The 17,322-nt window shown below is 28.5% G+C and overlaps 1 protein-coding gene across 1 annotated transcript; it reads right to left on the reverse strand.

Moving 5' to 3' along the window:
- Positions 1–2,138: 2,138 nt before the first annotated feature.
- Positions 2,139–7,760, reverse strand: LOC145843159 (fibrinogen-like protein A). The gene is made up of 9 exons (XM_082950621.1): positions 7,493–7,760; positions 6,336–6,542; positions 5,920–6,117; positions 5,473–5,600; positions 3,813–3,912; positions 3,415–3,508; positions 2,872–2,939; positions 2,429–2,581; positions 2,139–2,284 (listed from the first exon to the last, which is right to left on the reverse strand). Exons 1-9 carry the CDS (start codon positions 7,758–7,760, stop codon positions 2,169–2,171), a joined length of 1,332 nt encoding a protein of 443 aa, XP_082806747.1. The 3' UTR covers positions 2,139–2,168.
- Positions 7,761–17,322: the final 9,562 nt, after the last annotated feature.

The following is a 17,322-nucleotide window of genomic DNA, read 5'->3' on the forward strand; positions in this document are numbered from 1 at the left end:
TATAAAGTAAGAATGTAGACAAATAAAAATCTTATTTTTAGTCCATAACAATCAAATCAAAACATATAAATTCGAAACCATCAGATGAAATAACGTTAGTTTTAACTTCAACTAATTCAAGAGAATTGTTAAAAATGACAGCAACGCCTCCCCCTTGCTTAGTCTATTATTACGGATAGTATTAAACCTTTAGGTACAAAATTTTGGATCAACAATATTAGGATTTAACCATGTTTCATTAAAGAAAAATAAAACTAGATTTTTGTACAAGTTTAACAACAAAACTTATTTCATTTAAAATAATTTTTTTTTTTGTATATGAAAATTTTTATAAATTATTTTTACTAAAATTAAATTTATTACATCTAATTGTGCTTAATATAAGTTTATATATTCTTTAAACAATGCACTATTACAAGAAATACTACCCAAAACTGAGCTACTTTTATGTTGATTATAAAAAAAATATCTTACTTTATTTATACTATTATATTCAAAAAAGATGTAATTTTTCTACCTTAACTATCTGTATGCTAAACAATATAGAGCCTCAATATCTTTCGACATATGTTTTTAAAATGTTTTATGAGTAAACTGTAACAAACAATCTAGTAAACTTTAGTAAAAATCATATTTAAAATTTTTCAAACGTTTTTATAAGCCTGTAAAATACATGTTTTCAGTTATTGGCTAGATACATTTTAAATATATAAACTTTAACTAAAAAGCTTTTTTATTATTTAAATGAGTATATCATAACGTTTTAAGTATATATTACATCTAACTTTGAAAAGCTATATTTTTTAACACGGCAATTTAAACTTGATTTTAAAAGAGCATTTAGGTTAATATTTTTCTTTACAATAAAAGTGTATATTGTTGTTACAAGTTTTAACAACTATGTATTTTAGGAAACGTGTAGAGTATGCACAAAGAGACACTTTTGCACAAAGACAATTTTGCACGAAGAGACTTTTTTACACTAAGATACTTTTGCACAAAGATTTATTTTTGCTCGAAAGTGTTAAAAATATAATTTTAAAAACAGAAGTAAAGAAAAAATACAAAAAAGATAAGTTAATAAAAAAAATAAGTTACAGACCAAGGGTAAAGGTTAGAGGTAACAAAGGTAGTCAAAATGAAAATAATAAAATAAATAATAGAAATTAGTTAAAAGACAGGATAAAAAGAAAAAGAAAATAAAAATATAATAGAAAACAAAAAAAAAAACATACTCACTGAAGTGAAAATTTTACCACACATAGCTAAGGGGTAACAGTGAAAATTAAGATAGCAATTATTAATGAAAAAAAAAGAAAATTAAAAATATATAAATTGATTAATTAACTTAAAAACCCAAAAAAATAAAAAATAAATTACCTACAAAAAGTGAGTGTTAAAGGTAATAGTGATAGAATTTTTTAATAACATATAACAGTTAAAATAAAACTAAAAATTTTAAACAAAAAAATTCTAATCCGTGAAAAGTATCTTTGTGTAAAAGTAACGCCCCGTGTAAAATTGACGCTGTTCAAAAATGTTTTGTTGCAAAAATATCCCTTCGTGCTAAGTTTCGTGCAAAATTGACTATTCGTGCAAAAATTTCTCTTCGTGCATATTTGAATCCTCAGCGTATTTTAAGCTTCACTTACTATCCTAAAGTGTTACGTTTTTAATTTTTAGACGTACAGTATAAACTGACTATTATTAATCGTCTTAGTTAATGATTAAAAGGTACTGTAAATTTCAATTTTATACATTAGCTTTTGGAGTTCAATTACCGACCTGACCATAACTAACACAATATGTTACAAAAATTAAAACATAACTTGTGTTTTTAAAATTTTTTATCTCAAAGTTACTTTGAGCTAATTAAAAACTGAAGTAAGTAGTTGTTAATGTTTGGTAAATATAGACACTTTTAAGAAAATGTTTACCTTAACCTGTATATTTAAAGGGTAGCTATTTTCTCTTAGTTTTTTTAAATCATTAAAAGTAGAACTAAAATTTACTTATCCAAAAGTGTATCTTATATTGTAGGTAAGCAGTACTTAAAATATACTGTTCTACAAAAAGACAAATTATTCTTTTATGCAGTTCTTTATTAATAAAAATTAGCAAAAAAAAAAAGTGTTCTACTAAAGAAAAACGTAAGATGAAATAGAAAACTAGTTCTTTCTTTTTACTTTCATCTGAACTTTTTTCAGTGATTCACTAGATCCAGTTACAGGATACCAGGTCAGACCCTTGTAAGCACTGAATGACCCAGGTTTTTCATATCTCCCTAAAACAAAAGTTAACGAGTCATTTAAAAAAAAATCTCAAATTATTTTGTTTACTGGTTATTGCTGTTTAAACAAGGTTGAAAAATCCATCTGAGAACTTGATGAATAAACAATAAAAATAAAACAATAAAAACGTGACTGACCAGATAGTGAGTTGTGGGAACAAGCACGGTACCACCAACCACCATTACCCTGACCTGACGCGCAGTTTTTACCTGGATAATCATCATTGTCTTCGTCGATGGTTGTAAATTTTTGACCCTGCTGTATGTAGTTACGGTATCCGAACCCGTCTCCTGTTTATTTTTTTTTAATTAGAAATTCTTAAACGTTTTGTGCGTTTTAAAAGATGTCAAATTAAAATTAAACTTTTAAAAAAAATTTTAAATATAACTTTTTTAACCAAAAATATTTTTATCTGAAATTTTTTTTATGCTTATTCCCTAGATAAAATCATCGGTCTACCGAGAGCTTGTGGTTTGATGATCGATCAACCCTTGGTTATTTCCCTCAATTTAAATTCCAAATAATTATTCAAACTTGTATGATAAAAAACTAAAGATAAACTAAAATAGTTAATAAATACCTGCAGTACCAGAATATCCTCCAAAGTGTATCGGAAACTTTTCATCTTCCGACCCGATATAAAATGTCCTTTTAATAAGTGATAGATTGAGTAAAACTATTCAGAAAATCGTTAAGAAAAGTATAATGTAGGTAGAGCATAATCCTACGAAAATTTATAATTATATAATATATATATATATAATATATATAATATATAAAAAGAAATACAACTTAAGTAATAATAAAATTTTCCGATTAATCTATGAATTATGATGATTTCAAGTATCTGTTGGTTTAGATAACTCATGTAAGCAAACAATTGTCCTAAACTATTTTGTTTTAAACGGGATTTTTCAATATTATCACTTTAACTAAAAAGTTAACATTTGACGTAAAATTATTAATTTTATCAAAAGTTCGCTTATATTTAGCTTAATTACAATTAGTTATAACTTATGCAGGCAAGCGATACTACAAAAAAACATCCTGTATTAATAATTAGATTTAATTAATTAAAAAGTTACAATACGACGTAAGATTATTAAAAGTATAAACACTTTACTCGTATTGGGCGTACGATTTGTCTCCGTTGAAGGATTCCATATCTATCCTGAGAATGAAGTTTTGGCCCTTCAATATATTGTACAGGTCCCTTAAACCATTTAACAAATTTTCATTTAAAACAAAATAAAATACTATCTTTTTAATTCAGACTATTCAGCACTTAGATGTTAACCTAATAAATATTCTAACTGTTTTTTTATAATAATAAACTAAAAAACTAAACTTATGTTATTTAAATAATTTAAACCCAAATATTTATAAAATATTGACCCGCAAAGTGTTTATTTTGAATTCGCAAGACTTGTTAAAAAAAGATGTGTACAATTTAAACTACGGAACAATTAAATGTTCACCTAATAAAAGTATTTGTATAGTTAAATAATTATATAGTATTTTAACCCATCCAGTGTTCATTTTGAGTGATGCCGAACCCAGATAAATATTCCTCCCACGATCTTCCGAAGCTCACTGATCCATCAAATCTTCTCATGATGACCTTTGAAAATATTAAAATAAACATTATTAGCTAATATTTAAAAATTTTCATGTTATTTTTTAATTATTAGTATATATGTTTAGTTATTTGCCTTAACTAAAAAAGAATGCTCAATTTACTGGGATGTAAAGAGCTTATATAAATAGATTTATGCAAATTTTAAGACAATTCTTAATTTCATTTAGATAAATTTAAAGGTATAAATATATTATTATTATTTTTTTTAAAGAAAAGATATAAATATTTTATTATTTTTATTATTTTTTTTTAAAGAAAAGCTCTGGATTCAGTTTTTTATTTTTGACTCATTATATTAACATTAATTCAACCCTTTTTTTTTAAACTAGTACCAATTTTACCTAAATTTACTCTGATATGCTTGAATTTTCGAATATGCAACATTTTTATTTTTGTTTATATTCTTCACGCATGAATAAGTTTTTAAACAACAGTATAATTAACTAACATTGTTATATGCAGTTTCATATATTATTTTTGCTTGAAAAGGTCGCAATCTCTTGCCACCGAAACCGGTCGCGAATAAAATATAAAATTTGTTTAATCTATCTATTTAATTATTAGTATATAAATTATTCATTTTGTCTCGAGCTTCTTTAAGCACTCAACAGAACAACCGTCAATTAAATTACTATTAATACATATTATTAAGTCATTTTTACATAAACCTAAAATAATCATTAACATAAGTCAACTTTACAGTATGCACCAGGGGCGTGTTTTGACTAGTTTTCTAGAGCCTCTGCCTTTTTTTGAGTATTTATTGAACCGATTTTTTGTTAACGAAAATTACAACAGCGAAAAGTAACTAAGAAGCTTACTATGTTTAGTTGTTAAAGTTTTGTTTTATGAAACTCTTTTATTTTTAAACTTAATTTGGTACAATTTTGGGCTACAGTGATGAAATATTTTTTTAAAAGAATTACAATTATTTACTTCTTATGTTTAGTTCAGCGCGATTTCAGCCTTTATTCTGTGCAATCTAATTCAATGAACAGGAATTAGACTAAACACTCAGATTGCTCCGAATGAAGGTAAACTGGTTTTAACCATTTTAAAATTAACATATATTTCTTGTTGTTTACAAATATCACTTATACTAATATAACTTATTGATTTTTTTGTAAGGAATACATCATAACTAAGTTTAAACTAAATAAATATCTATTTAAATATATCTTTTAATTTGGGGCAGTTAAGTTTGATTTAGAAAAGCTTTGAGGAAAAAAAGCATAAATAGTTTTTCAAAACTTGTATATTGTAAGTTTCAAATGATGTAAGGAAAATATAAAAGTTTTGTGTTCTATCAAAAATCAGAGCATCATTATCACTTTACTTAATAATGTGCAACCATCAACAAATATTGTTTTTAGTTACTAACTCTTTAAGTTATGTAAATGGAAAAATGTAACCAACCAAACAGCTTAGTAAGCTTAGCAGACATATTTCAAATAATATAACATTAAACCGTAAAAGCTCTAATTGTTATTTCAGCATAAACAGAACTTAAAGAAAAATAATAATACCAATAAAACAACTAACAATCCAACCAAACTCATCAGTGTTCAAATCACAGTAAACTTGCTTGACGATTGTTTGGTCACTGAATGGAGTAACCGAGTAAACTCCGTTTGAATTGGATGATTCCTTGTATACATTACAGTCGGGCGCTTAAATAGATAGAAAACATTTTAAGTATACATCAGTTCACAGAATCTATTTTTTATATTTTGCATTAAATGTTGATGTTTACATATAAACATACCTAGATTATTTTTATTCGTAATAAGTAGTCATTGATTACAAAAATCTACTTAGATGCATTTTATGAATATTCATGAAAAATCTCAGCTAAATCTGTAATAGTTATTTCTTTTATAATCAATATTTATATAGTTTTTCGACAATTAGGTTTAGAAGTTGTAAAATTATAATAAACATATACTGCATTATTTTATACTTATTTGATGTTTCAAAAATTTTACAAACCTTTAAAAACGCATTCCGTTGGTTCTTGTTCTGATAAGGGGAAGTTCCCATCATCGCAACTAAACTTGCTTTCTCCTTTCACCACGAACCCATAATTACAAGTTATTATGACGTCACTACCGTGAGGTACGACGCTTCCTGTTGGCTCGCCCAAACTTCCGTTAGTTGGCGCTGCGAAGTCGACGAGACACGGTTTGCCTGAGACATGTTTTTTAACAAATTTGAAGTTTAGAATATTAGTAAATAAATAGTTATAAATATAAAGTGAATATTTTATTTTAGATAAAATCACACTTAAATACCAAATTTTTATTATATTTTTAGTTTTAGTTATAATAATTAATTCCAAAATATTTTTAATTTTAAAACTTTACATTTTTTGGTAGATATAACTTTTAAAGTAACAAATTTAATACCTCCCATAAACTTGTACACTAAATTCTTCAAGTTTGTATTTTCTGTCTCCAACTTTTCATACTTTTCTTGAAGTTCTTGATGTTTATGTGAAAGTTCTTGAGTGAAATTTTCCAAACGACGAACTTCTTTCATCAACTTTCTATTTTCCTTTTCAACGTGATGAATTCTGCTTTCATTAAAACTTGTTCCACGTTCGCCCTTGTCACCTGAGGTAATAAATATTTGTTTTAAAATTATTTAAAAATTTTTTTGTAATAAACATAATCAAATAAGTTAATAAACCATATTCATTTACTTATTTTAATAAAAACTAAACAAAAATTCTTTGTTTAACCATGAGAAAGTCTAAAGCGAAAATTAAGTTACAATATAATCGAAACAAATAAATTACTTACTAACGTGTAAAAGGAAAACTAATTAAATTAAAACAACTGTAAGTCATTAACTAACAAGTTTGCCAAACCAACAGGACTAATACTAAAACCAGAGTTTGAAATGTTTTAATTTATTTTGTTCACTATTACTAAGAGTTAAAAAAATTCATGCAAAATATTAATTTTCAATCTAGGTTTTGAATTTTAATTTAAATTAGTTACTTATTTTAAAGTAAAAATTTTAAAAAGATATAAAAAATATAAAAAATGCTGAAGATTTTAACTAATTTTCAAAGTTGATACTAACATACGATTGAAGAGTATATAAAGTTTTTTTTACATAAGTATAAATATCTATAAATATAAATAACTACTTTTTTGATAAATAACCCTTTATTTTTTCGTTACTCTAACACTTTCTATAAAATGTCCATAAAAAAAAATTATTCTAAAAATTATTCTAAAGGTTGTAATTTAGAGCACAATATACCATTTACTGACAATATAATAACTTTAATATTAAAACTAGCACTTGGGTTATTATTTATGTTATTATCAGATAACAACAAAAGATTTTTGGTTTTAAACCAATTAACAAGAACGAATAAAAACGATTTAAAATTTTAAGCCTCCTATTTTTTTAGTATTTAGCGTTTAATTAGTACTTTAAGTCTTGAAATTATATTTTTTAACTATTTGTTATTAAATTTTAAAGCTTTTTATTTTGGAACTTTTAAAAATTATCTACAACCACAAATAAAAAGAATATTATTTTTATAAACCTTTTATTCCAACACTTCCTTCTTCCCCCTTCTCTCCCTTTTCTCCAAATTTTCCTTGTTTCCCGCGTTTTCCCGGAATTCCTCTGCTCTGAACTGCTTCCGAAGAATGGAAGCTTTCCGAACCGCAATCGACGACCTTCCTGATCCTGCACTCCTGAGGAGATTGCCCGTCTTCCGAGGGAATTCCCCCATCTTGAAAGTACAAATTTGCCGAAATTGAACAAAGAAACTCGGCACAGAAGAAAATGAAAATAATTTTGTTTTTCATTTTTGACAAATCTGTTATAAATTGTTGCTGGAAATATAATCATAATTACAATTTATTAAATGAAACTTATTCATAAATATAAATGTAGTGCTGTATAGTAATTTGCTACATAGACACATTTTTAATTTTTTTAACTGATTCCCAACAGTAGTTTAGATTAATCGAGTTTAGAACAACTTTTATTATTTTATTTCATAATTCAATATACTACAAAACATATTTAATTTAAAAAAATAATGATTTACCTAAACAGCATGTCACCATTTTGAACCTTTGTAACGCAGTTAAAGTGATACTGTAAAATTCTAAAACAGGTCATTTCAGTATTTTACCATGTTTTATAGAAACAATATTACTTATAAAGATAGAAAGTTTTGTTACAATAAGAAAGCTAAATTTGTTAGTATTTTTACATATTTGATACAAAAATTAATTGAAAAATTGTTTCAAGTTATTGTTATAAACAAAATTGGTACAAAAGCTGTTTTTATACAAAGTTTACAAAATTAAGCTTTTTTATTAATCAATTTTTCTTTCGTTTCAGTTCTAGTTGTCATTTTTATAACAAAAAGCTAATAAAAGGGCTTACTAAAGTAAAAAAATATTAGTATTACAACCATGATCTAGTTCTATTACTTAAGCTGATCAACTCTATTAAGTTAATAGGAGAATTATTCTACTTGTAAAAATCTTTTAACTGGGTATATTTAACTTATTTATAACGTGTATCAAAGAAAATACTAATACTTACAACATTTTTTGTTTTGAAGAAACAAAACAGCACATTACTTTTTCTAATATACTTGAAAACTATATGTAAAGCTGTATATAAACTTGCTAGTTAAACAAAAACTAGCATTGAAATTCAAGTATAGCAAAAATATTTTAAATCCTTTTAGCTCTTTTACTTCTACCCCTTTAAGTTTTAATGCATTTGCTGCATACTTTAAAAGAAAAAAAATACTTATTTTGTGTAAGCAAAAATAAAAATAAAGCTACAAAACTTTATAGTAACACAACAGAAAACCATTTTTCAATTACAACTTTTAAAACTTTTACCAAATATCTTTAACTTTAAAGAATGACTTTTAACTATGAATAACTATTTGAAAAACAAAAGGAGAAGCTTGCAAAACTATTATGTCAAATCCAAAAAACACTAAAAAGTTTTTGAAAAAAAAATCCTGCACTAATATAAAGACTAACACCAGAAACGTATGAATAAAAAACATTAAACTTCACTGAAACTAATCTATCAGTCGTTCGCATCGCGTGCAAACACCTCTAAATACTTATTCAAAACCTATAAACTTCTCAATTGTGAAATTCCGAAAATTTTTTAACGCTATTTTTTAATTGTACTATTATCGTTGAACTTTTATACCCAAACTCATTAGAAGCTGATCAAACTTTCAACAATAAAAATTTAAAATTAGATGAAAATGAGCTTATTTTATTTTTTAAATTCAGCAGGTGTGCAAACCAAACTGACTTTTAAGCATACCAGCCCTGTGAACCAACTTGCTTTAATTTTAGTCATGTAACTTGTGCAAACACGTTGCAGCGCGTTGTGGTCAACCATCTAATTTTAAGTTATTCATCCGTGAAATTCCAGAATTCCGGAGTGTTGTACTGTTTTAATGTTCGTGACGATGTATTTTTTTATTATGAAGCTGAACATCTATTCTGATTGAAAAAATTGTCAATAAAAATTTATGCAAATATTTTTTTGTACTGTGAAAAGTTTTTTTGTGCCACTTCTGAGAAAAGAATAGTTTCGAAAGTTGCCTTTTTTAGTTTTATAATACTTGACTAGAAATTTTTTTTTTAAAGTAAAAGACAATATTCATCTATATTACAATTTTTGGTATATCTTTATTATTTAACGAACACTTTTAGATGTGTTTGCCTTGTTTATTCATTTGTCTGTTACGTCACAATAAGTCAAGCTAACTGCGGCGAACAAGTCGGTCTTTTTATGGGTACTATTTTATGAATAGAATTGCTGCAGTCAAATCTGCCCTTAAATTGATGTGACGTCATTTAGGTGTTGCTGCAATTAAGTTGCTGAAATTAAATGAAATTTTTGTACTTTTAATTTGAAAACAAACAACATAAAGTGTCTAGGTTTAAAATGTTGAACTCAAGTTTATGTTTATGCAATGTAAACAATACCGGCATAAACAAAACATTAAATATATTACATTAGTTGAATTTAAGTGCTAAAAATTTGCTCAAAGTATAGTTTATGAATGCATTATTTTTACAAAAGCAAGATAACTTGAACACTTAGTGTGTCACTTTTTTATAAGTTTAATTTTGTCATAAAATTTGATTAATATTTGTTCTGTTTTTTTTCTAATATTGCCAGTTTTATTCTCTAAGTATTAAATTGAAGACAATATTTTATTTCATAATTTTTTTTATATACAAGAGAATATAATATTCACAATTTATATAATTTGTATTGTATGCAATATTTTGTATTTTATCAAAAAGAAGTGAAAATGTCAGCAGCAAAGTAGGAGACTACATAACAGAATTTGTTTTAACTTGATTGTTATAAAATATTAAATAAATAAAAATATATAAAGTAAAACGTTTGTTAAGTTGGTCTTTTTAGGTTAAAATACTTTTATTAATGCTCTTTAATAAGTTTTTTGATCTAATAATTTTGTTTTGTGACAGTAATTACACAGTTTAATTATGTTATATTTATTCTTGTATGGTGAACTTAGTTGCTTCATGATTTGAGTTTCTTAATTTTACCATACATTTTGATTTCTTACTTTGACCTATAATATATCAAAAACTAGTTTGAATTTTGTAAGACAGTAAAAAGCAACTTATACTTTAGTTCAAACCCTACAAAATATGATCATTTACTAATTTGGTTTTATATATTTTTTGTAACAGGTTTATATTTGAAAAGCTATGACACAAGAACCTTTTTATTAATTCGTAAATGGAAACGTTATTTTAGCCTTGAAATAAATAAAAATTTTTGCGTACTTTACACGGGTGCGTATTTATTATAGAAAACCTTTAAATATAATAGATTAATGTGCAATAAAAAATTAGTGCGTACCTTATGCGGACACATACTTCTTAAGGGAACGGGTCACTTTTGCACGAGCGTCACTTTTGCACGAGCGTCACTTTTGCACGAAGGGACACTTTTGCACGAGCGTCACTTTTGCACGAGGGGTCACTTTTGCACGAGGGGACACTTTTGCACGGCGACACCTTTGCTCGAGCGTCACTTTTGCACGAGGGGACACTTTTGCACGGCGTCACTTTTGCACGGTCGTCACTTTTGCACGAGGGGACACTTTTGCACGGCGACTCTTTTGCACGCAGGGTCACTTTTGCACGAGGGGACACTTTTGCACGGCGACACTTTTGCACGGAGGGTCACTTTTGCACGAGGGGACACTTTTGCACGGCGACACTTTTGCACGGAGGGTCACTTTTGCACGAGGGAACACTTTTGCACGGCGACTCTTTTGCACGGAGGGTCACTTTTGCACGAGGGGACACTTTTGCACGGCGACTCTTTTGCACGCAGGGTCACTTTTGCACGAGGGGACACTTTTGCACGGCGACACTTTTGCACGGAGGGTCACTTTTGCACGAGGGGACACTTTTGCACGGCGACACTTTTGCACGGAGGGTCACTTTTGCACGAGGGAACACTTTTGCACGGCGACTCTTTTGCACGGAGGGTCACTTTTGCACGAGGGGACACTTTTGCACGGCGTCACTTTTGCACATGGAGACATATTTTCACGGTGACATTTTTACACGATGACAATTTTTTTGGCAGCTTTCTTGCACAACGACACTTGTGCACGGAGAGTCACATTTGCACGAGGTGTGCACTTTCACGATGACAAATTTAAAAATGAGTGACTTTTTTACTGAAGTGCCGACTGTAGGCAAACATAATAAGATCGAGTTTGAAGGGCACCTGCTTACGTTTGATAGAAAGAATCCTTCAGGGAAAAAAGTACTATAGATGTACTATAAGTCATTGCAAGGTAATTTATAGTTATAACTATTTTTTAAATCTTTAAAACTTAAATCTTTTCTTTGTTAATTAGAGTAAATTTTTCATAAAATTAGACAATTACATAAAGTAATTAAAATTACCATATCAAATATTTAATTTTAAGTTTTTTTTGAATAAAAATAAACTCTGTTTTGTTTTTGTTTCATTTTACTAAAAATACATTTCTTTTTAATAGTTTCGAGTTCATACTATTGGTACCCGAGTGGTCAAAAAGGTGAATTCACATTGCCATGATGTGGATCCAATAGGGAATGAAAGGAACAATGTTATGCAGACTTTGAAAAACGCAGCATGTTAGTTTTTTTAATTTGATATCACTAAATAAATGTATGTTATGGTGTTTATTTTTATAGCTACTTTTGATTTTCTAGGTGGTAAAAAGATTATGCTTAATAAATATCGTAAAAACACCATATGCAAAAATTTAAATGGTTTGAAAAGACTTGCACTTTGGCACCAACCTATTTCCTAAAAACTACTTAAATGCAAAATGTATGTGATTCAGAATTTTTTTTTTACATGTGGCCAACAGTAGCATTAAAAATAAGCATCCTAATGTATATAGAAATAATTGACTTAGCTTGAGTTTTTTTAGCTGATTTTGAAGTAATATTTTTGTGTTATTATAAAAATATTTTAATAGTTAGTATCAGATTTTTTAAATTTTTATTCTTTGTTTCAAAGCTCTGTAATTGATTTATTTATATAAGTTTAAGTGAAAGTTAGTTTTATATTATTAAAAGCTTTTGTTTTTAAATATGTTCATTACAAAGAAATTTTTTGTTATGTAAAATTAATTGTTGACAGATTTAAGTTATCTAATCAAGTTATTTATATGTTTGTAGGTACTTTTTATTTAGTTTATTTTAAAAAATATTAGTGCTAGTGCCAAGTGCAAGCCCAAAAGGCCTTGTTAGTACAGTCATAAATGGAGTACCACTTAGTGTAAAAGGATCTCTTCCAAAAGAGAAATCTTTAAAGAGAACAGCTAAGTAAGTTAAGTTTAGGTCAATATTAAAATGCAGTTTTTTTTTTATTAAATGTTTTTAAATAAATAAATTGCTTCAGTTTTTGTATATAGAATTTGAAATGTTAAATAAAATTTTATTATAGTTTTAAGTTTTTTATTTTAAAACTTAACTAAAATTTATACTTTACCATCAATTAAATCTTAATATTAAAATTTGTTTTGTTTTTGAGTAAAAAAATTTAATAAAAATTAGTTTTTTTTTAATTGTTTAAATGCAGATAGATGCAAAGATGATAATTTCTCTGGCTTTCCTACCCCTTCAAAAGGTTGCAGATGGTCTTCAAGCCTTACTTGCTGTTGTTTGCGATGAACTGGTGCCCATTGTTACCTGGTTCAGAGACACCTACATTTTCAGCCAAGCAGGAGGTTTGAAGCCTTTAAATAATTTCAAAAAAATATAGCTATACTTTTTTCAATAAATAATGTTTATAATACTTAAGTATTTTTCATTTGTGGTACATATTTTTGAAAAATATTACGATTGCATAAAGTGTATGTAACGTTCTAAAGCAAATTTAAAAACATGTTTTCCAGTTTTTTTAATAATTATTTGATTAAATTTTCTTCAATTTTTAGCAATATACATTTTTATTAAAAATCATCTTAAAAAAACATTAGGTGCAAGAAATCAGCCTAACTTCCCTCCTCATCTTTGAAGTCAACACGAAAGGATTTTGACTGGTGGAGACAGAACAAATAATTATGCCGAGGCTGCACATCGGGCTCTGTATAGTGTTCTGTCAGGCAACCACCCTCATCTGTGGAGCTTCATTGAGTTGCTTAAATCAACCCAAAACTCTCGCGACCTGAATATTGAACACATTGTCTCGGGAATAAAGCCTGCTGGTAAACAGTTGAAGTATAAACAGGCAGATGAGAGAATTCATCGGCTCGTTTCTAACTTTAATGATAATAGCAACATAGTCGAATTTTTGAGAGGGATCTCTCATAACTTTACCTTAGAATAATTCTAAATATTTTTTTTTGTTAATTTTCTTTTTGTTCGTTTATTGTGGATCTTTTAAATTGTAAACAATAAATAAATGATGACTGGGTATAAAATAAATTGCTTAGTTGTTTTTTTCTATAATTAAAAAATTGTTCTATATTAAAATATAACGTAGTCTTGAAATTTATAAACTGATTTATTATTAATAGTTTTGATAGTTAATAGTTAACTGTAACAAAAATGTAGTAGTTTGCGCATGATTATAACTAACAATTAGAATTTAAAGACTACCAAAAAAACAGTTTTTTTGATTTTTATATTGTACACTGTTATTAAATTGAGATTTTAAGAAAAAAAATAATACAAAAGTTTTTATTTAAAAGTTAGAAATAGGTTTCAATTTATATTATCAATCCATTAAAATATAAAATTTTATCTGAGTACATTTTTTAAATATAATAAAAAAACGCACGCAATAGATTTATGTTTTTCTATATGTTATAAATCTAAAAAGGCGTTTAATTGGTCTTCTTGCAAAATTGATGTTCCATGCGAAAAAGTCATAGTGCCAAAATGTCCCTGTGTAAAAATACTTCTTAAAAAAGTGACGTTGTGCAAAAGTGTCGTTGTGCAACAAAGCTGCCGTAAAAAGTTGTCATCATGAAAAAATGTCGCCTAGAGAAAGTGTCTCCTCTAAGAAAAATGACTGCGTGCATAAGTGTCTCCTCGTGCAAAAAAGACGCCGTACAAAAGAGTCCCCTCGTGCAAAAATGTACCTCCGTGCAAAACGTCCCCTCGTGCAAAAGTGACTTTCCGTGCATAAGTGTCGTTGTGCAACAAAGCTGCCATAAAAATTTGTAATCGTGAAAAAATGTCGCCGTGCAAGAGTGTCTCCTCGTGCAAAAATGACCCTGCATGCAGAAAAGTTTCCTAGTGCAGAATGACGCCGTGCAAAAGAGTTATCTCGTGCAAATGTGACTCTCCGTGCAAAAGTGTCGTTGTGCAACAAAGCTGCCGTAAAAAAATTGTCATCGTGAAAAAATGTCGCCGTGCAAAACTGTCTCCTCGTGCAAAAGTGGCGCCGTGCAAAAGTGGCGCCGTGCAAAAGTGTCCCCTCGTGCAAAAGTGACCCTCCGTGCAAAAGAGTCGCCGTGCAAAAGTGTCCCCTCGTGCAAAAGTGACCCTCCGTGCAAAAGAGTCGCCGTGCAAAAGTGTCCCCTCGTGCAAAAGTGACCCTCCGTGCATAAGAGTCGCCGTGCAAAAGTGTCCCCTCGTGCAAAAGTGACGACCGTGCAAAAGTGACGCTGTGCAAAAGTGTCCCCTCGTGCAAAAGTGACCCTGCGTGCAAAAGTGACGCCGTGCAAAAGTGTCCCCTCGTGCAAAAGTGACGCTCGTGCAAAGGTGTCGCCGTGCAAAAGTGTCCCTTCGTGCAAAAGTGACCCCTCGTGCAAAAGTGACGCTCGTGCAAAAGTGTCCCTTCGTGCAAAAGTGACGCTCGTGCAAAAGTGACGGTCGTGCAAAAGTGACACCCACCCACTTCTTAAAGTGCGTAACCAATCAATGTACTTACTTAGTTAAAAGCATATTCTAAAATTATGGTAAAGTTTAGACTAGGTTTGATCCCGAATCAAATGAACATGATTTTATTTCAGTTCGAAATTGGTGCAACATCTTTCTAGTTAATTATCAAGTATCTAGCTAAATTTATTTTTGTTTGTTAAAAAATATCACATATATGTACTTATAGATCTAATAATTCATTTATGTGAATTCAAGTTTTCTTTGTTAACTAAATGTTAAAAATACAAAAACAATTCATAATATTTATAATAGGCCAAGCCACTACTTATTTTTATTTACTAAATTTAAATTACACAAAAACACTTATAAATCAAAAAAATGGTTTATGTTTGTTCAAGTTTTTTTTTTTTGATCTTTGTTTATAAAATCTTAAATGCAAAAACTATCCGAAATATTTATAATATACCAAGCCACTACTTCTGTTAGTTTACAAAATATAAATTACATAAATGTACTTATAAATCTAACAACTAGTTTACTTGTATTCAAGTTGTTTTTTTTTTTGTAAAATCTTAAGTACAAAAACTATCCATAATATTTATATAAAGCCTAGACACTGTTTTATTTTTCACTTAATTGCAGCAACATCTAAATACTACCAATAACTTTAATGACATCACATCGAATTATGGGTAAATTTGATTGCAGTAATTCTACCCATAAAATAGTGCCCATAAAAAGTCCCACCGTGGCGGAACGGCTTTAAAAAAACTGTCCTGGACATGACTTTAAACTGTATCTTGGTGTTAGACTCAATAACCGAAAGGTTTTTTCGTACACCAGGTCCTTGGACCAAACATTTGAGCGCTTTCTTTTTCGTTCAATAAACATATCGGAAGTGAATAGGTCGCGATAACGCATCAACGCGAGCTATGACGTCACAGCATACGACTTTCACACCGTTCCACCTAAAACGTGTACTTATTTCTGTTTTATAATTTTACTTAACAGGAGTTTTACTGCTAAAATATTAAAAATTCAGCTATAGAAACGCTTTTTTTTTATGATAAGTGTATATCGATTAGTGATGTACCGGATTCACTATCCGGGTCCGGGTCCGGCCGGATATTGCCATTTTTGTCTGATATCCGGATCCGGCCGGACTCTAATTTGAAAAAAAAGTCCGGATCCGGTTCCGGCCGGATTCTAATTTGAAAAAAAAGTCCGGGTCCGGTTCCGGCCGGATTCTAATTTGAAAAAAAAGTCCGGATCCGGGTCCGGCCGGATCCTAACAGAGATCCGGCCGGACCCGGATCTAGTTAGTAAAAAGAGCATACTTAAAAGTATTTTTTCAAAAACAAACCCTGTGAAAATTAATAAGATTCATTTTCATCAGTTAAAATTAAACACCTACAATTGGCTCATTTTGTACACGTGACTAATTTACATTTGTTTACATTTAAACTATAAATATACATTTCATGAAATGTAACTCTTTACATATGTTGTAAAATTTAAAACTTTGGAATGAATACTTGCATTATTTATTGTTTAAAGTCGAGCTCAGAGAATATTTAGAGTTAATACGGTTGAATGTACGAGTCAATGAGAATCATATGACGAAATGTTTCAAACTAAATACTGATGTAGCAAAACATCAGAACATGACAGGCAGTTTATATGTAAGCAGTTAGTTAGTTTGGTGTGTAGCTTGAAGCAACAAAATATCTTGAACGTTTTTGTGAGTGCTTATTGTAAGTAGTGGTGTTTTGTCTTAAAAGTGAATATTTCAACAGGTGTTTAATTGTTTAAATATTTAAGCCAGATTTATAGATTATTTGTTTATTAAAAATTTTACAGTTATTTGTTTACTAAAAGTTTTATTTAATTTTTAGTTTTTTGTTTTAAGTCTTTTGATATAGATTTAAATAGCTTCCAGTTTTTAAAGTGTTACCAAAGTAATTAATAATTTTGTATATGCTAGTATTTC

This window comes from Thalia democratica, chromosome 8 (assembly GCF_965202585.1).
Source record: "Thalia democratica chromosome 8, ktThaDemo2.hap1.1, whole genome shotgun sequence".
NCBI classification, from domain to species: domain Eukaryota; kingdom Metazoa; phylum Chordata; class Thaliacea; order Salpida; family Salpidae; genus Thalia; species Thalia democratica.

Bases quoted from the DNA above. Each gene is read 5' to 3' on its own strand.
- LOC145843159 (XM_082950621.1), bottom strand. From the start codon at position 7,760: ATGAAAAACAAAATTATTTTCATTTTCTTCTGTGCCGAGTTTCTTTGT. The intron at 6,118-6,335 runs GTATTAAATTTG...AACATGTCTCAG, and splicing joins AGTGTACAAGTTTATGGGAG to GCAAACCGTGTCTCGTCGAC. The intron at 2,940-3,414 runs GTAAAGTGTTTA...ACTTATTAAAAG, and splicing joins AAATCGTACGCCCAATACGA to GACATTTTATATCGGGTCGG.